Here is a 24,498-nt window from a genome sequence, read left to right as displayed (position 1 = left end):
GCAGTAGAGGCAGCTGACTTCCAGTAAATGGCGACACACTCAGATGCAGTGGCTTCTATAGGGATAGGCAGAAGTGTTATTGTCTTTTTTAAATGTATTTTTTCATGATCCCAAGACCCTGCTGGACATTAACTGCAGGTCTACCCCATTAGCAAATTGCTCGATGGCGGAGAAACCGCCGGAGCTGGATTTGGTGCAGATCGCGATGCTGATTGTGACAGACAGTCATTGGTGTGTGAAGGAGGTGTGCCAGTGATTGTCCTAATCACTTTTCTTGTGATCACAAGATCCTTTTGGACAATGGTGGTGTGGAAAGCTGCAAGTCGCAAACAATCTCCAAGATTTAATAGTGGCCAGAGGACCTAGGGTAATGGAGGATCTGAAGGAAATTCACATTAGGCAGAAAATGCTGTCGGGTATACTGATGGGACTGAAGGCTGATAAATCCCCAGGGCCTGCTGGTCTGCATCCTAGGGTACTTCTTAAGGAGGTGGCTCTAGAAATCGTGGATGCATTGGTAATCATTTTCCAATGTTCTATAGATTCAGGGTCAGTTCCTGTGGATTTGAGGGTAGCTAATGTTATCCCACTCTTTAAGAAAGGAGGGAGACTGAAAACAGGGAATTATAGACCGGTTAGCCTGACATTTGTGGTGGGGAAGATGCTGGAGTCAATTATAAACGATGAAATAGCTGCGCATTTGGATAGCAGAAACAGGATCAGTCTGAGTCAGCATGGATTTACAAAGGGGAAATCATGCTTGACTAATCTTCAGGAATTTTTTGAGGATGTAACTATGAAAATGGACAAGGGAGAGCCACTGGATGTAGCGTACCTGGACTTCCAGAAAGCCTTTAATAAGGTCCTATATAGAAGATTAGTGGGCAAAATTAGAGCACATGGTATTGGAGGTAGGGTATTGACATGGATAGAAAATTGGTTGGCAGACAGGAAACAACCAGTAGGGATTAACGGGTCCTTTTCAGAATGGCAGGCAGTGACTAGTGGGGTACCGCAAGGCTCAGCGCTGGGACTGCAGCTATTTACAATATACATTAATGATTTAGATGAAGGGATTAAAAGTAACATTAGCAAATTTGCAGATGACACAAAGCTGTGTGGCAGTGTGAAATGTGAGGAGGATGTTATGAGAATGCAGGGTGACTTGGACAGGTTGGGTAAGTGGGCAGATGTATGGCAGATGCAGTTTAATGTGGATAAACGTGAGGTTATCCACTTAGGCAGCAAGAACAGGAAGGCAGATTACTATCTGAATGGTGTCAAGTTAGGAAAAGGGGAAGTAAAATGAGATCTAGGTGTCCTTGTTCATCAGTCACTGAAAGTAAGCATGCAGGTACAGCAGGCAGTGAAGAAAGCTAATGGCATGTTGGCCTTCATAACAAGGGGAGTTGAGTATAGGAGCAAAGAGGTCCTTCCGCAGTTGTACAGGGCCCTGGTGAGACCACACCTGGAGTATTGTGTTCAGTTTTGGTCTCCAAATTTGAGGAAGGACATTCTTGCTATTGAGGGAGTGCAGCATAGGTTCACGAGGTTAATTCCCAGGATGGCGGGACTGTCATATGTTGAAAGATTGGAGCAACTGGGCTTGTATACACTGGAATTTAGAAGGATAAGAGGGGATCTGATTGAAACATATAAGATTATTAAGGGATTAGACACGCTAGAGGCAGGAAAAATATTCCCGATGTTGGGGGAGTCCAGAACCCAAGGCCACAGTTTAAAAATAAGGGGTAGGCCATTTAGAACAGAGTTGAGGAAAAACTCTTTCACCCAGAGAGTTGTGGATCTGTGGAATGCTCTGCCTCAGACTGTAGTGGAGGCCAATTCTCTGGATGCTTTCAAGAAAGAGTTAGATAGAGCTCTTAAAGATAGCAGAGTCAAGGGATATGGGGAGAAGGCAGCCATGATCACAGTGAATGGCGGTGCTGGCTCAAAGGGCCGAATGGCCTACTCCTGCACCTATTGTCTAAGTCCAGTTCATTGGTTTATTGGCAAATGGCATGGTCAGATGTGGGAGCTACGTGGTCTCGTTTGTAGCATGGACTAGGCCTCAATCCCCAGTGTTACTCATTTGCAGCAGCCCAGGGGAGGTATCGGACACCAGAGTGCCGGACGGAGATGGTGTGCCAAGGTGCTCATGCTGAGTTGGTGCTGCCACCCAGTGTTGGCTCGGCAGAAGACAGGCTGTATTGCATTGACTGCAGACTGCTGCAACATTCGTGGACTCAGGAGTTGGATTTTTTTGTGTGACTGTATTTTACAGCCATCTTGTACGTGCTCTGTGTGCCTTGTGCAGTGTATGACTGCTGGTGCTGTGTTTTGCAGCTTGGCTCTGGATGAACACTGTTTAGTTTGGCTGAAGTCATGAGTTGAATGACAATTAAACTTCAACTGGAGTTAGTTCAGAGTTGTGGTTTATGCTTGTGGATAATCTTGCAAATTTTGGTTTAGCCTTTAGAACTGTACACACATTGCTAACTCAGTGATGCATGAACAAAAACATTACTGAAACACTGCCATTAACAAATGGATCATGGATATATTCACCGGATTCCCACTCTGACAAGTGTTTTAAGTCCATCAGGGCAGCTGCTCATTTGGGATAACTGAAAGAACAAAAACTAATTGTTGCTGAACAGTTTCTAACTAGTATCAGTCACATGAATTGATGTGGCTTTAAGACACTACACCATGCTTAGAGTGAAGAGATTTAGAAAAACATTATCAGTTGCACGTGTTTGAAAGTGAACAATTTTGGTCACTGATAGTTGGTGAGAAATAAGCAGCAAGCCAGTTTAGAATCGTTTTGCTCACTGATTTCAAGCACTCAGGCTTTGAGATGCTTGAAACACTACTGAGTGAAAATGAAATTGTTTCACAACTTCAAGTTACAAACTGCGAAGAATTAAGGTAGTGAAAATCACTTTAAATATTACAGTGAAAATGAAGATTGGGAGGATGCAATTGTTGAAAGCATTGTATGAAGGCAGTTTACTATCTACACTAGTTTTGTTCATTTAGTCAATTAAAAGAACATGGCAATGTGCTGGTTATTGTATCTGAAGATGACAGTAAAACTTGTGCAGGAGAGTTTTTAAAGTGGAAAAGATGATCAATGGGTCAGTACCACTCTCTTGACCTCAGAACTTCCATTCCAGTGGTATAAGCAGTCATCGCAAACTGGTGTCTTCCTCAGTTACAGTAGATAACCAATGGCTTCTGTGCCTTGTCGTGCCATTCACTCTAAATAACATTGTAGAACACCTTCTTGACCACTGGATCTCACTGTAGATCTCATCCAGTACGTTCGATCTGACTTCACATGCTAGGACAGGCTTGTCCCTAATTTCACTGGGGTACGAGGCACGCTGGCTACCCTCAACTGGGTTTAGCCTGCCTGTCGAAGTGCGCTACTGGGGAGTGGCCACTGTTGCATGCATACAGCTACTTAAAGTCACAGGTGAGAACTGAATTTCTGTTGGGCTCCAAAAGGTGAATGAGCTGTCCCTGAATGGACAAGCCCCTTCACCAGAGGTGCCAGCCCTCCCTGCATACCCCATACACGGCAGTTTATACTGGATGAATTCCTCTGTTGGTAACTATTAAGAACTAATAAGCAGTATATAGTACTGAGGTAATATTGCTCGTGTTCTCATTTTTTCTGTATTTCATTTAAATACATAATTTGTTATTTAGTTAAACTGTAGTTTTTTTTAAAAAACATACCTTTTTAAAACTTTACCCATGAAATTTTGGCTAATTGGGGCATTCACTTAATTGGGCCAAAATGTACTGGTCCTGATGTGTCCCAATTAACTGAAATCCACTGTACATGGACGGACACTGGCAATTTAATTCGTAAGATTAAAGAATGTTCACCCACAGGTATAAATTCATTGTGCACGTATCTCAAAGCAACACTTGGAAAACTGTCACTATCAATGTGGTTAACATTAAACCAGTTCAAAAAAAATCCCAGACTAAAATTATACACAATTGTAGATCTCAAGGAGCTCACATTCTGAAGGCAAGAGTGACATTTCATAAGCTGTCACTCCTGCATTTGGAACCACATCAGACTCTGTTGTTCCTCAAGCTGTTAGATTGTTGTTGACACAGAACTGCTAACGTGCACAGATTACTGACTGCCAATCTGGCTTGCAGATTTTCAACCTTGAGTAACAGGAAACCTGAAATTTTTTCTAATGCCTTATCTCCGAACCTTCAGCTCTCTTTTCTCACTAAAAGTTTGAAGGAACATGACCACTTTCTCCAATGCAATAAAGGTTTGATCAGTTTCAATTCTAATTCTAATTGCCTAACTTGAATTTGCAAACTACAAGTATAAAAGTATATCTTGCACGATTGCTCATAGATCATATGAACTACAGGATTATAATGAACCAATGGTTTATTGCAACAACTAATCAATATTTTAAATGTACTTAAGGATTTTTCTTTGTGCTTTGGAGATCAGATTTCATGAATCAATACATTGTGTGAAAGCAATTAATCAAGTATACTACATGCCCTTTTACTTATTCTCAATTTTTAATATTTAAGATACTTTGAATGGGAATGTATTCTACAGTCGGCCCTCCTTATCTGTGGGGTATTGGTTCCGGGACCCCTGAGGATACCTAAAAACGCGGATGCTCAAGTCCCTTATTTAACCTGTCTCAGTGCAGTGGACTTTAGGACCTGGCGGAGCTTGGGACCCACTGCCTGAGGCTGCTTTCTGTTCCATCGACAGACAACGATCACAATTGAAAATAAAGCGATCGGAAAGAGGTGAAATGCCATCAGTCATTGGAAAAGCATTAGGCTACAGTCGGTCAACAACCGGGACAATTTCAAAGGATAAAGTGAGAATAATAGAGCATGTGAAAGGCCCTGCCCCAATGAAAGCTACAATTATTACTAAGCAATGCAGTGGTTTAATTATTGAAATACATATGTACCTTAAGTGTTTTATATGCACAGAAATGTAAAATAAATACCATATACTAAGACAAATGTTTGACTAACTTACGCTAAATAATACCGGATGTACCTGTTCCAACTTACTTATAATACCTAATACAAAGTAAATGTGCAGTGTAAATTGTTATACTGTATTGTTTAGGGAATAAGGACAAGAAAAAAAAGTCTGTACATGCTCAAACAACGAGTGCTGGAGAGAGAAATTACGGGTTTTTCCGATCCGTGGTTAGTTGAATCCGTGCGTGCGGAACCCGTGGATAAGGAGGGCCGACTGTACAAATTTAATGCATACAGCTAGTGCTGGCAGACCTGAGCTAAGACAGCCCTGCATTTTGTTACCAGAGTGGAGAGGGGAATTGGGCTAGAGTAAGATGGTTGAGGCAGAACCCAATTATAAAACCCCAGTCATTGATGAAATGTAAAGAAAGATTTAGTTATAGTCTGCTTTTTAACAATGTATGATGACGACATTGGCTTACCTTGTCATCCACATCAGTGATATTCATACAGTAAAACACATCATATTTGAAATAGTTCATTAGAATCCTTCGGAGGATGTCAAAGGAGATATAGGACCTGAGAAAAGAAATAATTTAAGTTATTGCATAACTGTCTACACTAGAGGCATACATTGCATGGACTAGGAAATTTGCAACAAGCTTGGGTGAAGTAATGGACTAAAGAATCATAGATGGTTGTCAATTTTCTTAAAATACTGCTTGTCCATAGCTGAAATCACAATCATGCTTCTTTTTAAAGGCTTGAAATCACAATTATCAGAGAACAAACCAGAGCAAAATCTCTGCCTAACTTTGCATTACCCTCATGTCTGATGATATATATATATATATATTTTAAAAATCAGTGAAATTAGCAAGGTCACAGTAATTAAACATGACTTTTTATTTCAGGCCTGAAGCCTGTTAGGCCAAGCATTTACCATTGGACATCTTATAAAATGACCAACAGATCACAATGCAGCATGCTGGTGACACCAGACTTTCAATGCTGTCTGGTGACATTAAAATGAAATCCTGCCACTCAGATTGCTGTCCAGAATTATTAGCAGAAAAAGGCAATATATTGAATGGTTTTTGTTTTAAGTGGCATCTCTGCATACACATTTGTATTTTAAAGTACCAGCTGTTCAAATGTGCACTCTATTTGCACATTCAGGGACGATTTAACGAGGATTTATTCAGGGATGAAGTTTAACTGAAGAATTACCAGAGGAAGCACAGTAATAAATTAAATGGCAGGTTACCTTGCATGTCCCATGTGGGAAGCATCATAAACAGTGGGGCCACAACAATACCATAACACCTTCTTTCCATTCTGAGGACGGAAGAGCTCCTGGGGAAAAAAAAAACCACACGGTTGATTTAGACCAAAAATATCAAGATCAAAATCAAGTTCCCACATACCCAGCAACCCCGTAAAAATAAAGCTTCCTATCTTGTGACTAAAATACCTGAAGTGAAACTCAGAGCATTGTGTGATACGCCTCTTTGGCTAGAACTGGGGGAAAGGAGATAGCAGGGTAAAGAGTGAAAAGAAACAAGGAGATGCTGGGAAGAAAGGAACAGGAAAAGACCAGTGATTGAAAATCTTTAACAGCACACTTGGCTTTCAGGCAGGAGCATGTGTTCTTCCAAAACTGAGCAACAGTACCTATTAATCATGGGCTTCCAGTGATAACAAACCTGATTCTGGCTCCAGTGGTTGGAGTGTTACAATATATGATATTGTCTCTTCCCTTGGACAACATCGGTGGTGTGGAGAGGGGAGACTTGCAGCTTGGGCAAGTGCTGGTTTTCCATTTTAAAAAACCTTGCCCGGGCTTGCTCCCTGGAAACTTTCCATGGTCTGTTGAGACTAACGGAGGCCTACTACTACTACTACATGGTATAATTTCAGTCAGCATCAAGTACCCTACATACTCCAAATCTGCAGTGATAAACACTGCCTTGAAACAACTTACATCCATCCATTGATATGTACAAGTAACATGTATTTGTATCATTTATAGAAACCGGTAATAAGGGGCAATTGATTCTTGGATCATACTAGCAAACCGAGTGCTCAGAGTAACCTAGAAAGGCAAGTAGTGTTGATAAGCGCAACAAATCTTACAAGGTGTGGAATGGAACCAGAAACTTGTACTGAAAGGAGGCAGGACTTTGGAGTACTATCACAAAAATGCAATTCCATTAATTTCTTTCAGGAAAAGTAGAAGGAACAGGGTGTCACCACCTGGGAAAAATCCCATATGGTTGACTCTCAATACTGTCAGGACAATAGGCCGCTGGACATTAAATACCCTAATGGCAGAGGCTCGTCTATGGAACAAGTTAAAAAGTAAACCAAAATATTAAACATTCTTAAAACCGCCAATTCCTTTCAATTGTATTCATCTTTTTATTATTGGGTCACTGTAAACTACACAGAATGTCCTCGGCAGTGAGCAACTGACGACGAGTATAAAAAGCCTCGTATGAATGTTCATCTCAGCATGTTTGCAGTATGCTTAATCCATGCTTTTAATAATAAGAAGAGCACTATTCTTAATATTCCAGTCACTGGAACAATAACAATTGGATTTAGAAAACTGGCTGTTCGCTGAAGGTTGGAGTTAAAACAAAAATCTTATTACTGCTTCCCAAAGACCAAGTGACATCGTGCAGTTCTGAGCCTTTTGGATTATAGGTCCAAGATTTCATCGGGTTTGGAGATTGAACAGCAGAAATGAAAAGGAGTCAGATTTGCTCATTCATCTATTACTTAATTAAAAAAATTGATTACAGTAGCAGTAACTCACATGCTTGAAATCACATATCAATTTTGACACTAAACAGGTGAAAATTAGTAACTTGCATAAGGATCTATCGCTGTGTAATTCTGCTGCAGCCTAATGGAATGGCATCTTCAGGAGGAGGGTGAATAAGATCGCTTAAAAGCACGTCACAATAATGACCCTATAGAGGAAGTTACTAGAAGAAGACACCTTGTGAATTATTTTTACTCTAAACTTTCAATGTTCTTCGGTCACAAGACAGCGTTCAGTCTTTACTGGAACTGCTTCAACTGTATTAGGATGCTGGTTCTACCAAAATTTGAACGTGCTATTCATTTTAAATTTATTAAGCAATTTTCATTCACTGATTGTGACATACAGTTGCAAAAAGTCAAAAACAATGATATTGTAGCTGAAAATAAATAAAGGATAACCATGAGAAAATAAGGATCCCTATTCTGTAATGCATGGGCTGCCTATGCTACATATATTAATCTTTATAATTTTTTTTCTACAATATTAATAAACTATAAAAGTGGTATTTTTCTCAAATACTCCTCAGTCATAATTATGCTTCAATGAGACACACCGCTGGATACCATTAGTGCAGATTGCTTGATTAAAATATCTGCTGGGCTTCATTAACGCAGACTGTCCTTGATACCTGCTACAGAATTAAGCAGAGGTGAACATTAACTACTTTGTCTGCTCATGAATAATGGATTGCACAGGCCCAGTACCACCTCATTTCAGGGAATGCAAACCAACAGGAATGAGATGGATGTTACTGAATGACAAACTGTTTTAAAGCTCTTCACCACAACTTTATATTGTTTCTTCCTATAATAATATTACTCTACTGTTCAGCTATACTGACCTTACTACGTGTCAAACTGTTGTACAGCCGGAGCTCAGGCTGTTTTACTTCTGTTGGCGGTGACCAAGGTGGCTGGATTCTCTTCTCTTTAGCTGAAAAAGAATAGCCACAGTCAAATCTTCCACATGGTGGTGCTCAGTCATCAATGTTACCGTACTAGCATGGACCAGAGTCTGATTTAGCAGTTCCCAACCTTTACTATGCCATGGACCCCAGGTTGGCAACACCTGGTCTAATTCTTCAGCAATTGTTTGCTCGAATGAAGTCTGTGGGTGGTCAGGAAGTTGCTCATAGACAAGGATATGAAATTGTAAGAGTAGAACACAATACAACGTTTGACAAATAAGCTCAAATTTGAAGAAATCAAGGTACAGAAAAGCTCGTCATTTTCATCAATTGAAAGGGATGGTGGTCAGCAGAAGTATTTTTAAACACACTTATATAAAAGGACATTTCTGTTTATTGGCAAACTAGTACCAATGAAATTTTAAAGACAATCTGGCCATCAATTGCATTTCACAGGATGAAGACCAAATTGTAAACATTTCAATTAAGAGTTTGCATAATGAATACTGCAAACAACTGGTGCCCCTGCATACTTGCAGAATACCGTAGTGACTTGGGGGATAATGTATACCCAAAAACAGAAATTAACTAGGTAGAATAAAGTAAATCCTCTGCAAATTCTCTGATCCATAACGAATAACCTGATCTCTTTACTCATTGAGGACATCAAGTGCCGATTTTGAGACATGGAGGAAGTTTGTTGCATTCCTGCCTCTATTGTCTATCCACTGGTTTCAGCCAGGGAGATCATACAAACTCCTTACGGACAGCAGCGGGAATTGAACGCCGATCGGTGATCACAGGCACTGCAAAGCAATGCGCTAACCGCTGCTCTACCATCAAGTTCTTACAAGAGCACCAGATGTTGACGACCTGTGGTAAGGATTAGCTTTATTAGTCACATGAACATCAACACGTTGAAACATAGTGAAAATGCATCGTTTTGCATCAATGACCAACACAGTCCGAGAATGAGCTGGGGAGCAGCCCACAAGCGTTGCCATGCTTCCAGCACCAACAATGCATGCATACAACTCACTGGCACTAACTGTATGCCTCTGGGATGTGGGAGCAATCTGGAGTATGCGGAGGAAACCCACAAAATCACAAGGAGAATGTACAAATTCCTCATAGGCCAGTGGCGGGAATTGAACCCCGATCGGTGAGCGCTGGATCTGTAAAGCGATCTCCTTACCGCTAAGCTACCGTCAAGTTCTTACGTGAAGCATAGGTACTGAAGTAGGGTGTCCAGAAATAATTGCTTGCAAGGGAACTGTGCCAATAGATCAGTGATTGCAGGGAAGAGAATTATGCAAAAACACATTAAGCAGTGGATGAAGTATTTTAATCTTGATCAACTGGAGAATGCTGTGCAATTGGTTGAAAATGCAGGAAATCGCGAGGTCAAATGAATGGAGACACTACATTCAAATACATATTGTTGCAAAGTTGTGAAGATGGGTGGTGTATTGTTATGCAATGAAAGTTGTGGATGCCATACGATGGGGTTCATTAAGCAGTTTGTATTGGATAACAGAGGCAAATGGCAGCCACTAAACTTAATTCAGTTTTCCATTTTCATGTGCCTTTTGGAGTTTTCCAAATAGCTGAAAATAAAGTGCCTTTCTGTAAGTGATGTAACTGAAGCCTAATTTATTTTATTTGAAAAACTTCACCTATCTGCCACATTTAACATCTCACATAAGCAACCCATATGTGATTAGGGAGCTTAAGGAGAAGGAACCCTTAGGTAGCAGTGATCAGCTGTTTTCTGGTTGGCTGCCAGTAACTAAAGGTTTTACACAGGGTTTCGTGTTGGGACTGCTTCTTTTCACGTTATATGTCAATGATATGGATGAAGGAATTGATGTCTTTGCAGCCAAGTTTGTGGATGATACAATTAGATAGGTGGAGGAAGCAGGTGTCTGTAGATTGGAAGATGGACACAGACGTGGCACATATAGTGTAGGGAAGAGCATGGTCATGCCCAATGATAGAACTTAGCAAATCTGCAGAACAGCAACGGTAAGTTTGCCGGCAGTCAAAGAATCCTAGGGTTGTATGTGGTGACATGCATGTACCCTGATAGCAAATATTACTTTTAACTTTGAGAAGGAATAAAGGCTTGGACTATTTTCTAAGTGAGAAGACAATTCAAAAATCGGAGGTACAAATGTACTTGGGAGTTCTCGTGCAGGATTCCTTAAAGGTTAACTTACTGGTCAAGTCGGTGGTAAGGAAGGCAAAAGCAATGTATTACATTCATTTTGAGAGGACTAGAATACAAAAGGATGTAATGCCTCAGCATTACAAGACATTGGTCAGACCACACTTGGGAGTATTGTAAGCAGTTCTGGGTCACTGACCTAGGAAAAGGTGTGCTTGAATTGAAGAGGGTCCAGAGGAGGTTCATGAGAATGATCCCAGGAATGAATGGTTAACAGACGAGAAGCATTTGATGGCTCTGGGCCTGTACTTGCCAGAGTTCAGAAGAATGGGGATTGGGAGGGAGATCTCATTGAAACCTATCAAATATTGTAAGGCCTAGATAGAGTGGATGTGGAGTGGATGTTTCCTTTAGTGGGGAAGTCTAGGATCGGAGGGCACAGCCTCAGAATAGAGGGACATTCATTTAGAACAGAGACGTGAAAAATTGCTTTAGGCAGAATGTGGTGATTGGGGAAATCCACTGTACAGGACAAGTCATCGGGTATACTTAAGGTGGAAGTTGATAGGTTCTTGATTAATCAGGACATCAAGGGATATGGGGAGAAGCAGGAGAATTAGATTGAGCGGGATAATAAATCAGCCATGATGGAACTGTGGAGCAGACTGAATGGTCAAGTGGCCTAATTCTGCTCTTACGTCTAATCGTCTAAAATAATGGACACACTCAGATCAAGCCACATGTGGGGAACAGAAACACAGGAAGGAGACCCTGAATCGGTTTCTCTTCCCGTTGATGCAGCTTGACCTGTTGACCATTTCCAGTATTTTCTGCCACCAAAAAAACACTATAGAATCCATTACAAAAAACACGCAAGACCATCAAACACCCAATGTGCAAAAAAAAAAGAACAGATCATGCAAACAATAAAAAAGTAAACAAATAGCACCCGGAACATGCACGGCAGAGTCCCTGAAAGTGAGCCCACAGCCACAGAGACAGCTCAGCACCGAGGTAAAGGCAGAGGCTTGCAGGCCACAGCCAGTTCAGCTCTGAAGCGAGTAAATCTCACAGAATAGCGAGCTGAACACCGGTTCGTCTTTTGCCCTTGGCTTTGACACCTCAATCTATCTTGTCCTTAAATCGACCAAAGGTCAGTCTCAAGTAGGGGCCTTGCTGCGCCAATCCGGCCTGGAGTCCGCTCCGGCCATACTTGCATTCTGGAGAATGCACTTCATTGAACCCTTCAGGAAATTGCAAAAGTGACAGATCATACTGCACAACTTCCAAAGGCTGTGGCCTGCAGTGACCATGGTCCAAAAGGGTATTATTAATAGAATAGTCAGCAGTTTCATTTGCTTCGTTGTAAAGCTTTGCTGTGCATTGTCAGCGCAATCTTCAGCTTGGGCGTGTTGATCCAGATTTCCAGCTTCTGCAGTCTCATGTCAACCGTTACTCAAGACAAGTGCAAAGCAATAGGAGAAGATTTAACTACTTATTCGACATTCAACAGATTTACCACTATTAGATCCCTCACCCAGTCAAAATTGACTGGACTTCCCACAGACACATACTGACATCGAAGCCTGAAGCGTGGGGGGGGGGGGGGGGGGGGGGAAGAGAACATGCGGACTCCTCAAACCTTTTAACATTTTCAAAATGTGTAATGGAACATTGTCCTCTACATCCAGCTCCAACAACATGCAAGTAGGTTAACATCTTCTGTCTTAATCCAATCTTATTGATTGGCATCCAAAGCACATTCATTTTTTTCCGACCGCTGGTGGACAGTGTATAAAGAAACCAAGGTTGCTTCAACACCCTCTTCCAAATAAACAATTTTCCTAAGGATCATAAGAGTATGGGAGCACTATCAACTCCAACTTCTCATCTAAGTTGCACTTCACTCTGAGTTATATCAGTGTTTCTTCAAATCCCTGATGAATTAAATGGGAATGCCTCACATGGACTACAAGTTGTTGTCTTGAATTCTTACTAGCTCGCTCTTAAAGGTTTCTCAGAGTGCAATAAAAACTGCGTTACCATTTTCAAAAAACAAAAAAAAAAGATGAATTACAAAATGATGCCATAAGCCCCAAGCATTACCATGATTGGACAGATGCCCCATATGAACCATCACACAATGTTCAACTACTCACATATGTGGACACTACAGGTCTTGGCACCATCTTTGGTGCATTCCCAAATTGCTGCAATGTGCCTGTACCACCGCACCACGTGGAAGTATTGATCGAGAGGTGGCTTTCGCATTGACTGGAATATTTCCACGTCAGCTTGTGAAAATACAAAGCCATCGATGTAACTTCTTGTAGCAAGATAATCATTTAGAGCCTCCATCCCACTCCTGCCAGGTTTTATATTAAGCTCGCCATGGCAGAAAGCTGCAAGACACAATGTAGGGAATGGACGCATCTTCAGAACCAATGCTTCTGCTTTTCTTCAACAAAAAGTCATGCACCGTTCACCATTCTAGTTCTTCAGTTACCAAAGTGAGAACTAATACAGCTGTTCATGTCAGGCAACTAGATAAATATTACATAATTCAGGACTGTTCACAAGCAGGATAACCTAGACCATCAAACTGTTCTCAATCAGCAGCATAATAGTTAAACATTGTTGGCACTATGGTTGTGTAACACAATCAATAATCTGCTTCACAGCACTCAGATCTTGTATGATTATTCCCAAAGGCCTTGCTACTGCTCTGGTCCAAACTTCCACAAAGAACTAAATTCTAGAAGTTAGGTGAGAATTAATGTGTTTGGTTGAACCCTGGTGACAATCAAAATTAATGGGACTCTCAGAGAACACTTCACTGGCTACAGTCATACAGGACACACAGGAAATGTCTAAGGCTGCTGGAAGCCAATCAGTTCATCAGGGTAGTACCTTAGGTACAATTTAGCGTCAACAATTTCGGCAATGACTTCGCCATCACAAGATCAGAAGTGGGAATACTTGCTGATGATTGCATAATTAAATTCACTTCCTTAGATAACAAAGAAATTCTGCCTGTACACAGCAAGGCCTGAACAGCATTCTTGGACTGATAAGTAGCGAAGTCATGCCACACAAGGTTAAAACAATAACCAACTTTAGAAATTAAGTACAAGTTAAAAAAAAAAGTTGGAGACACTTTGCTAATATATCCCAAAGACCCAAGGATCTATATCCTAGATTTATTAAGACACAGAAGGCTCAGGTTCCTATCATGGAAAATTCTGTAGTTTCTGTAATTGTTCTCGTGGTTTTGAGGGTAGTGGATATGCTCCCACTAAGAGAGCAGTGACAGGAAAAACAACTAATGACCTATTAGCCTATCATCAGGAGTAGGGAAAATGCTAAAATTGATGAAGGAACACGAGATGTTATGCGTGCGGAGTATTTCAAAAGAACAACCCTGAGCATGTTGAAGATGGTGGCCACATGCTTAGAAGTAAAATGAAAGGAGTAATGGGAAAAGAGCGTGTAGCTCATGTGTAACGTATTGACATTATCAGCAGAAAGTACATTGTGGTGAATTGTTTGTGGCTGCAAAAAGTGACATATCATTGGAAATTCATGTTCTCAATAACAGAACTGTCATTTCATCACCTTCACCAGTATATGTGACACATCAGAATAAAAAGGAAGACAACGTTATAAAATTAAAACAGGGATCGAAATGAGTTGCCAATTATACCTTACTTAAAAGTAAAGGCTGAATTCAAAGGATAACAATGTATTAAGCTTCATGGAGATGTAGACTGGATTAGTGAGTAGATATGAGTATGACAGATCCAATACAATTTCTCCACTTTAAAGCAGAAAGGAACAAATCCAAAGAAAATTTATCAGATTCCTTCCTCTCCAGCCCTTCACCTCTCCTACCCACCTGGCTTCACCTATCAGCTTCTAGCTATCCTCCTTCCAAATCACCGCCTCCCCACCTTTTTATTCTGGCATCTTCGCCCTTCTTTTCTAGTCCTAAAGAAGGGTCTTAGCCTGAAATGTCAACTGTTCATTTCCATAGGTGCTGCCAGACCTGCCGAGTTCCTCCAGCATTGTGTATGTGCGTGCTGCTTAACAAATGGTAAAGGAGGGTGGTAATGTTGATGTTGTTAAAAGCAGCAGAAGGCTTTAGATGTGACATTCATTGAAAGCCAACATGTAGCCGCAGCAAACAATTAGGAAGCCAAATGGTATTTGCTTCCTTTACTATAAGGATTTGAATACAGGTATAAAGATTATATAGGATACATAAGAAAGATAATTATCTAGAATCTTGATAAGACTAAACTTGAATATGGTTCACTCCAATCAAAACCATGCTGTTTTGCTCTACTTAGCCAAGAAAGAACGTATATGTGCATTTGAAGTGATGATTTACGCAGAAGATTCTAGGAATGAGAGTTTTATCATATAAGAAGAGATCAAGTAGACTGATCTCTAGGGTTTTTGAGTTCAGAAAAATGAGAGGAAAACTTATCTTATAATTTCTTTTTTAAAACAGATCTCCAGGCTTAACATGAAATGGAAAGGTCTTTATTTAAAAAACTGACAGATTGGCTTCAGTAAAGGATAGATGCGGTTGATAGGTTTGTAACCACAACAGGTGGTGTTCCACAATAACCTTTGTTGATGGTTTCACTATCAACTTTTCAAGCTTTCAATACGACTATCGTGGTCTGATTTTTCTGATGCAACACCACAGGCTGATAGCTCCTTTAAGATGAGAACAGGATGTTAATGTAAACCATTAATGGATACAGAGAATGAACAAAACCTTGTGTTTGATGGATTTCATTGAAGTTCACTTTAAATGAAAGGAAAGCTAGGTCAGTTTGTGGGAATGGTGAAAGAAATATTAGACTTTATAATAGGAGGGTAACAACGATAGAGGCTTCTCTCCATGGCTATCTAATTTTTTGGATGGGCTACGTCAGGTGAATGGCCTACAGTGTTGTTACTACACCACAAGACAGCTAACTACACAAACTTAAATTTAAGTTTCAAAGAACCCAGAAGTTCCTAAGCACTTTTTGAACATGTGTGGAAAATTAACAAAATAAAAGTCAAGGGTGATTAGTCGCAGTAGCATAATGAAGCCTGGATCCTACAAGCACCAGAACTGTGGCAAGTTAGAGCAGGGCATATTTGTGTTCGGCACCTACCAGCCACCTTAGTACTTGAAAGGTTCTCCACAACTGCTCAAGTGCCTTGATGTTTTAGAACGTGAAGCAACCAGAACGAGAGAAGGCACTGCAGCTGCTTGGCAGATCGGCAGTCGCAGAAGCGTCACCAGAAACAGTGAGCCAACAGCTAGACTGAGATGCTCTGGAAATGTAAACTGCTTTCAGAGGAAGAGTGGATTTTAGCTAGAGCAGAACTGATAGAAAAATCAGGGATATTGTTGCACTTAATTGAGATGGGAAAAGCACGGGCAGACAAGATGGCAAGCGGAAGGCTGGTCTTCAATTACGATTGAGGTTATATGGAATGAGATGTTTAATGACTGGAAGATGATGAATTCAGAGAGCATGATGAACTGAGGAAGAAGTTGTAATTACAGGGGGTGGGAAGTAGTAGTGCAATGGCTGGGTGTGAAAAACACCCATTCCAAAAAGCAAGTTTTATTAATACAAAATGAGGATTTCACTCGAGGGGCAAAGTGGCTTGAATAAGGCCCGATACTCAGAAAAAGTGCCAGAGGAACAGACCAAGGTGAGTTTCATCATCATGTCCCAACAGGCTAAATGGTTGAAGATATAACCAGGCAAATGGATTCATTTATAAGGGATGTTTTATTATTATGGAAGATTTCATGTGGTCAATCTACATCAACTCATGAATGGAAAAGGGAGTTAGCAACTGTTCCGAGAGTAAAAAAAAGTCAGTGACAGAGAACCAGGAGCAGAGAAGAAACACAGAATAGCTAGCTATGCCATTTCTCTGCTCTCTGACAGTGGGTGAACGTCCCCCTTTTTAAGCTTTTCCTAACTCAGTAGTACTTTCCAGCCAGCATTGAAGGAATATAACTACTTTAAACTCCCAGCATATTGCCTTTGAATGGTTCCTATTATCCTGTCACTCCAAGTCATTGTTTCCTGGTTAATTTTGCGATTTCAGATTTGCTTAAAATAGCTCTTCAACATAATACAGGATCTAGCAGAATCATTATCACTACCTATATATTCAATATCTGGTAGATTTAGAAAACATACTAATTTTATACAAGAAGTTTTAAAATCAGATCAAAAACACTTTCATTTTCACCTTTAAAACAAATAATGGCTATTCTGATGAGAATTCTTGGTACTGCCTGGGCTCAGTTTCGCTTTCCTTTAAATGTAAGAGGCAGGGCATATCCGATGATTACAGTTATTTATTTTTGCCCAACTTGTCTTCAGCTTGCAGAGAGTCTCAAACCAGACTCACGACAGAGACGTGACCGTTTATGAAGCTATATAGGACTGACCATTAGTTAATCATGACCAATCTCTGGCAACAGTATTGCAGTTACAAACAGGTCACACCAGCACGACTCACACCTGCACAGAGGGTGAAAGGAGCATAAAGAACTTCTAACAACACACACAAAATGCTGGTGGAACGCAGCAGGCTAGGCAGCATCTATAGGAAGAAGCACTATCGACGTTTCGGGCCGAGACCCTTCATCAAGACTTCTGCTGGGCTCAAATATTCATGTTCTCAGTAACAAAACTGTCATTTCATCCTTTCACCAGCATATGTGATACATCAGGATAAAAATGAAGACAACCTGATGGAATTAAAACAGGGATTGAATGAGTTGCCAATTATACCTTACTTAAAAGAATGAGAGTTTTACTGTACAAGGAGAGATCAAGTAGACAGAAACGATATTCTCTAGAGTTCAGAAAAATGAGAGGAAATCTCATCATAGTTTTTTTAAAAAAAAACAGATCTTCAAGCTTAACTAAAAGTAAATTTTATAACATGGAAAGGTCTTTATGCAAAAAAACTGAGAGATTGGCTTCAGTAAAGGAGAGATGCAGTTGATAGGTTTGTATCCACAATATCATTTTTTACAATATCAATATTTGTATCATTAAAGTGAACTTCAATGAAAAGGTTATCGTTCTACAATAACCTTTGTTGATGGTTTCACTACCAACTTTTCAAGCTTTCAATATGACTATCGTGGTCTGAATTTTCTGATGCAACACCACAGGCTGATAGCACCTTTAAGACGAGAACAGGATGTTAATGTAAAACATTAATGGATACAGAGAATGAACAAAACCTTGTGTTTGATGGATTTCATTGAAGTTCACTTTAAATGAAAGGAAAGCTAGGTCAGTTTGTGGGAATGGTGAAAGAAATATTAGACTTTATAATAGGAGGGTAACAATGATAGAAGCTTCTCTCCACGGCTATCTAATTAATTGGATGGGCTACGTCAGGTGAATGGCCTACAGTGTTGTTATTACACCACAAGGCAGCTAACTACAAACTCAAATTTAAGTTTCAAAGAACCCAAAAGTTCCTAAGCACTTTTTGAACATGTGTGGAAAATTAACAAATAAAAGTCGTTAATTAGTCGCAGTAGCATATTGAAGCCTGGATCCTACAAGCACCAGCAATTGTGGCAAGTTAGAGCAGGGCATATTTGTGTTCGGCACCTACCAGCCACCTTAGTACTTGAAAGGTTCTCCACAACTGCTCAAGTGCCTTGACGTTTTAGAACGTGAAGCAACCAGAACGAGAGAAGGCACTGCAGCTGCTTGGCAGATCGGCAGTCGCAGAAGCGTTACCAGAAACAGTGAGCCAACAGCTAGACTGAGATGCTCTGGAAATGTAAACTGCTTTCAGATGAAGACTGGATTTTAGCTAGAGCAGAATTGATAGAAAAATCAGGGATATTGTTGCACTTAATTGAGATGGGAAAAGCACGAGCAGACAAGATGGCAAGCGGAAGGCTGGTCTTCAATTACGATTGAGGTTATATGGAATGAGATGTTTAATGACTGGAAAATGATGAATTCAGAGAGCATGATGAACTGAGGAAGAAGTTGTAATTACAGGGGGTGGGAAGTAGTAGTGCAATGGCTGGGTGTGAAAAACACCCATTCCAAAAAGCAAGTTTTATTAATACAAAGTGAGAATTTCACTTGAGGGGCAAAGTGGCTTGAATAAGGCCCGATACTCAGAAAAAGTGCCAGAGGAACAGACCAAGGTGAGTTTCATCATCATGTCCCAACAGGCTAAATGGTTGAAAATATAACCAGGCAAATGGATTCATTTATAAGGGATGTTTTATTATTATGGAAGATTTCATGTGGTCAATCTACATCAACTCATGAATGGAAAAGGGAGTTAGCAACTGTTCCGAGAGTAAAAAAAAGTCAGTGACAGAAAACCAGGAGCAGAGAAGAAACACAGAATAGCTATCTATGCCATTTCTCTGCTCTCTGACAGTGGGTGAACGTCCCCCTTTTTAAGCTTTTCCTAACTCAGTAGTACTTTCCAGCCAGCATTGAAGGAATATAACTACTTTAAACTCCCAGCATATTGCCTTTGAATGGTTCCTATTATCCTGTCACTCCAAGTCATTGTTTCCTGGCTAATTTTGCGATTTCAGATTTGCTTAAAATAGCTCTTCAACATAATACAGGATCTAGCAGAATCATTATCACTACCTATATATTCAATATCTGGTAGATTTAGAAAACATACTAATTTTATACAAGAAGTTTTAAAATCAGATCAAAAACACTTTCATTTTCACCTTTAAAACAAATAATGGCTATTCTGATGAGAATTCTTGGTACTGCCTGGGCTCAGTTTCGCTTTCCTTTAAATGTAAGAGGCAGGGCATATCCGATGATTACTGTTATTTATTTTTGCCCAACTTGTCTTCAGCTTGCAGAGAGCCTCAAACCAGACTCATGACAGAGACGTGACCGTTTATGAAGCTATATAGGACTGACCATTAGTTAATCATGACCAATCTCTGGCAACAGTATTGCAGTTACAAACAGGTCACACCAGCACAGAGGGTGAAAGGAGCATAAAGAACTTCTAACAACACACACAAAATGCTGGTGGAATGCAGCAGGCTAGGCAGCATCTATAGGAAGAAGCACTGTCGACATTTCGGGCTGAGACCCTTCGTCAGGACTTCTGCTGGGCTCAAATATTCATGTTCTCAGTAACAGAACTGTCATTTCATCCTTTCACCAGCATATGTGATACATCAAGATAAAAATGAAGACAACCTTATGGAATTAAAACAGGGATTCAATGAGTTGCCAATTATACCTTACTTAAAAGAATGAGAGTTTGATGGTTGAAGATATAACCAGGCGAATGGATTCATTTATAAGGGATATTTTATTATTATGGAAGATTTCATGTGGTCAATCTACATCAACTCATGAATGGAAAAGGGAGTTAGCAACTGCTCCGAGAGTAATAAAAAGTCAGTGACAGAGAACCAAGACCAGAGAAGATACACAGAATAGCTATCTATGCCATTTCTCTGCGGACAGTGGGTAAACGCCCCCCTTTTTAAGCTTTTCCTAACTTAGTAGTACTTTCCAGCCAGTATTGAGGGAACATAACTACTTTGAACTCCCAGCATATTGCCTTTGAATGGTTCCTATTATCCTGTCACTCCAAGTCATTGTTTCCTGGTTAATTTTGCGATTTCAGATTTGCTTAAAATAGCTCTTCAACATAATACAGGATCCTGCAGAATCATTATCACTACCTCTATATTCAATCACTTGTAAATTTAGAAAACATACTAATTTTATACAAGTTTTAACATCAGATCAACAAATACTCTTTCATTTTCACCTTCTCAACAAAAGATCGCTATACTGATGAGAATTCTCGGTACTTCCTGTGCTCAGTTTCGCTTTCCTCCAAATGAATGAGGTAGGGCATATCCGATGCTTACAGTTATTTATTTTTGCCCAACTTGTCTTTAGCCTGCAGAGAGCCTCAAACCAGACTCACGACAGAGATGTGACCGTTTATGAGGCTACACAGGACCGACCATTAGTTAATTATGATAAATCTCTGGCACCGGTATTGCAGTAACGAACAGGTCACACCAACACGATTCACACCTGCGAAGAGTCTGACAGAGGATGAAAGAAGCATAAATAATAAATAACTTCTGCTGGGCTCAAATATCCACACACTTTTGCTGGAGGGCATCACATCAGTTGAAACCACTTACCCTCAGCTTTCTCCATTCTACTCCGTTCTGTCTCGTTCAGCTCAATCTCTAGTGCAGATGATGCAAGAATGTAGCGGGAGCGGAAGTTGCGTTCTATTTATGCTAAACAGCCTGGATGCTCTTCCCATTGGCTCGCATCGCCGCACGTTAAGTTCCGTTTCACGAAGGGGGCGGGATTCACGGAGTTCGAGCCAACGCGATGTTGTTTCTGGTGAGTTTTTTAAAAAAATTGCATTTTTGTATGAAAGGATTTGAATTTCCAGATGTCGCTACACTACTGCAGAAAGTTAATGAGGTAGCTGTTTTTCATCAATGCTAATATCCTGAACTTGACTTAAATAAATAACTTATTTGAACGACTTCTGATTTAGGGCATAAAAAGCAAGGTGTGATTTCAAAGGTGCAAAAGTTGGAAGTGTGGAAATGATAATTCTAGAGGAAAATGTTTCGGAGAACATAGTTGGTGAAAAGATAAAATATTTGGCAGGTTAACGAAGTTTGGTAGTCGAAATTGCGGTTTTAATGCTATGCCAGTACAGAGGCTCTGACAAGGTGAAGGTGGTAGGGAAAGTCGAGCAGTATAAATCAAACAGGTAAACTTGGTTTGTTAATAGCCAAGTAAAATATAAAGTATGAGGGTAGCCGGCAGGCCTCAAACCCCTGGTGAGATAGGGACATGCCTATCCTGGCATGCGAAGCAAATTCCGGCGGACTGGGCGGATGAGACCTACAGTGAGATCCAACGGCCGGGAAGGCAATTCTGCAAAGCTCGGTGGAAGGTGAAGGGCGTGACGGGGCATAGAAGTCATGTCATCCCATCCCCTGCAACCAAGGAAGACCCCAACTGTGACAACCGCTCCCACCACTGGACCCGGATTTCCGAGCTCGAGAGGGTGGAACTGTCCCAGTGCAATGGCTTTTCCATTTTTAAAAAGTCTCCCGCGCAGGTGTCCTGTCATTGCCAGATACGATGGACAGCCAGCAAGGTATAAAAGCAAGGAAACCATTTTAAATCTTTATAAAACACTGATTAATTAACCTTCCCTATTCAGTTCTGGTCACTTTGCTTTAGGGGGTGGGTTGTGAATGAGTTAGGAGAAGTGAATAATGCAAGATAAGATGGATATAAGAGTTTGACTTTTGGAATTTGGGGGAAAAATTATACCATTGAGTTGTTAGCTAGCTAAACAGAATATAATTACGTTATTCTCCCAATTTGTGTTCAGTTTCTCTATGGTAATGCAGAAGGCTGAGGACAGAAAAGTCAAGTGTGGGAGTAGGAAGGAAAGTTTAAAACGATGGCAACCAGAGTTCAAGATGGCCGTTGTGGAAAGAGTACAGACTGCTCCACACAGTGATGGAGGAGGTGAAGTGGTAACACAGGAAGCTACCAGTGGACAGGGAAAAGGGGTTGAGAAAGGAGGAGCAGACCAGGGAATAATGAGGGTGGAAGACCTCGTAGACCATAAGGATAGGAGCAGAATTAGGGCATTTGGCCCATCAAGTCCTCTCCATCATGGCTGATTTATTATTCCTCTCAACCCCATTCTCCTGCCTTCTCTCCACAACCTTTGAGGACCTGACTAATCAAGAACCTATTACCTCCACTTTAAATATATTCAATGACTTGGCCTCCACAGCTGTCAGTGGAAATGAATTCCACAGCTTTATCACGTTCTGGAAAAAGAAATTCTTCCTCATCTCTGTTCTAAATGGACATCGATCTATTATGAGGCTGTGTCCTCTGGTCCTAGACTCACCCACTGTTGGAAATATCCCCTCCACATCCACTTGATCTAGGCGTTTCAATATTCACTAGGTTTCAACGATATACGTGCACCATTCATTCTTCTAAACTCCAGTGAGTACAGGCACAGAGGCATTAAGTGCTCCTCATACATTAACCCTTTCATTCCTGGAATCATTTTTGTGAACCTCCTCTGGACCCTCTCCAACACATTTTTTTTAGATGGGGCCCAAAACTGCTCACAATATTCTAAGGGTGGTCTGACTAATACCTTATAAAGCCTCAGCATTACATCCTTGTTCTTGTATTCTAATCCTCTTGAAATGAATATTAACATTGCATTTGCCTTCCTTGCCACCAACTCAACCTGCAAGTTGACCTTTAAGGAATCCTGCATGAGGATTCCCAAATACCTTTGCACCTCTGATTTTTGAATTTTCTCTCCATTTAGAAAATAGTCTTCACATTTATTTCTTCTAACCAAAGTGCATGCTATCTATGCTAATATCTTTCCTGTAATACCATGGTCCTATTAGCTTATTAAGCAGTGTCAGGTGTGGCATCTCCTCAAAGACCTTCTGAAAATTCAAGTTAACAACAAACCCTGAATATCCTTTGTCTATCCTGTCTGTTACTTCCTCAAAGAATTCCAACAGATTTGCCAGGCAAGGTTTCCTCTTAAGGAAACTATTTAATTTGGCCTATTTTATCATGTGCCTCAAGTACCCTGAAATCTTGTCCTTAATAATGGACTCCAATATCTCCCAACCACTTCATTTCATAGCTTGTCACACTAGGCAGTCAGCCATTCTTGTCTGTCGCGTGGTGTCAGGATTGGTCTCCTTTCGGATTAACCGGGTCACGGTATGAACGTTCCTGACTCAACGCTTGTTTTTTACGAGGCCGAGTGGCTAGCTCGGTACTCAACCCGGCATGGATGGAAAGCATGCCAGGGTGGGGCGGGGGCGACTAGGTTTGAACGTGGGAACCTCTGCTTCCGAAGTCGGGCGCTGATGCCACTGCGCCACCGGCCGGCTTCCCAACCACTGAAGTCAGGCTAACTGGGATATAATTTTCTTCCTTCTGCCTCTCTCCCTTCTTAAAGAGTGGAGAGACATTTGCAATTTTCCAGTTGCCCGGAACCATTCCAGAAAGATCATATTCATGCCTCCACAATCTCTTCGGCTACCTCTTTCAGAATTCTGGGGTATTGTCCATGTGGTGAGGGTGACTTATCTATCTTGAGCCCTCTCAGCTTCCCAAGCACCTTCTCCTTAGTAATATCTACTACACTCACCTCTGTTCCCTGTCACACTTGAATTTCTGGCATATGGCTAGTGTCTTCCACACTGAAGACTGACGCAAAATGCTTATTAGTTTTGTCTGCCAATTTTTTGTCCCCAATGACTACCCCTCCAGCATAATTTTCCAGCTGTTCAATATCCACTCTCGCCTCCCTCTTAATCTTTGTATATCTGAAATATCTTTTGGTGTTCTCTTTTAGAGTGGCTAGATTACCTTCATATTTCCTCTCTTCTCACCTTAGGGTTTTTTCAGTTGCTTACTGTTGGCTTTTAAAAGCTTCCAAATCCTCTAACCTCCCACTAATTTT

At 40.8% G+C, this 24,498-nt stretch overlaps 1 protein-coding gene and 1 long non-coding RNA gene across 3 annotated transcripts in view; one reads left to right on the top strand and one right to left on the bottom strand.

The window, feature by feature from the left end:
• cars1 (cysteinyl-tRNA synthetase 1) overlaps positions 1-21,253 on the bottom strand; it is a 62,735-nt gene extending 41,482 nt beyond the window's left edge. Inside the window, exons 1-5 of one of the 2 annotated variants that reach the window (XM_073049261.1) lie at positions 21,140-21,219; positions 13,068-13,310; positions 8,676-8,767; positions 6,269-6,357; positions 5,484-5,580 (exon numbers count right to left, since the gene is read on the bottom strand). In XM_073049261.1, coding sequence (XP_072905362.1) covers positions 5,484-5,580; positions 6,269-6,357; positions 8,676-8,767; positions 13,068-13,310; positions 21,140-21,155 — 537 coding nt within the window. In that variant the 5' untranslated portion in view covers positions 21,156-21,219. Of the gene's footprint in view, positions 1-5,483; positions 5,581-6,268; positions 6,358-8,675; positions 8,768-13,067; positions 13,311-21,139 lie in introns of both variants that reach the window. The other variant, XM_073049262.1, reaches the window with a different exon arrangement.
• A 47-nt stretch (positions 21,254-21,300) lies between these two features.
• LOC140729480 (uncharacterized) overlaps positions 21,301-24,498 on the top strand; it is a 73,824-nt gene continuing 70,626 nt past the window's right edge. Inside the window, exon 1 of the long non-coding RNA XR_012099336.1 lies at positions 21,301-21,350. This is a non-coding gene — a long non-coding RNA (uncharacterized lncRNA). The remainder of the gene's footprint in view (positions 21,351-24,498) is intronic.

The sequence above is a fragment of the Hemitrygon akajei genome, chromosome 6, assembly GCF_048418815.1.
Source record: "Hemitrygon akajei chromosome 6, sHemAka1.3, whole genome shotgun sequence".
Classification (NCBI taxonomy): Eukaryota; Metazoa; Chordata; class Chondrichthyes; order Myliobatiformes; family Dasyatidae; genus Hemitrygon; species Hemitrygon akajei.
The sequence above is the reverse complement of the archived record's forward strand: the minus strand, read 5'-3'. Positions and strand labels throughout refer to the sequence as shown.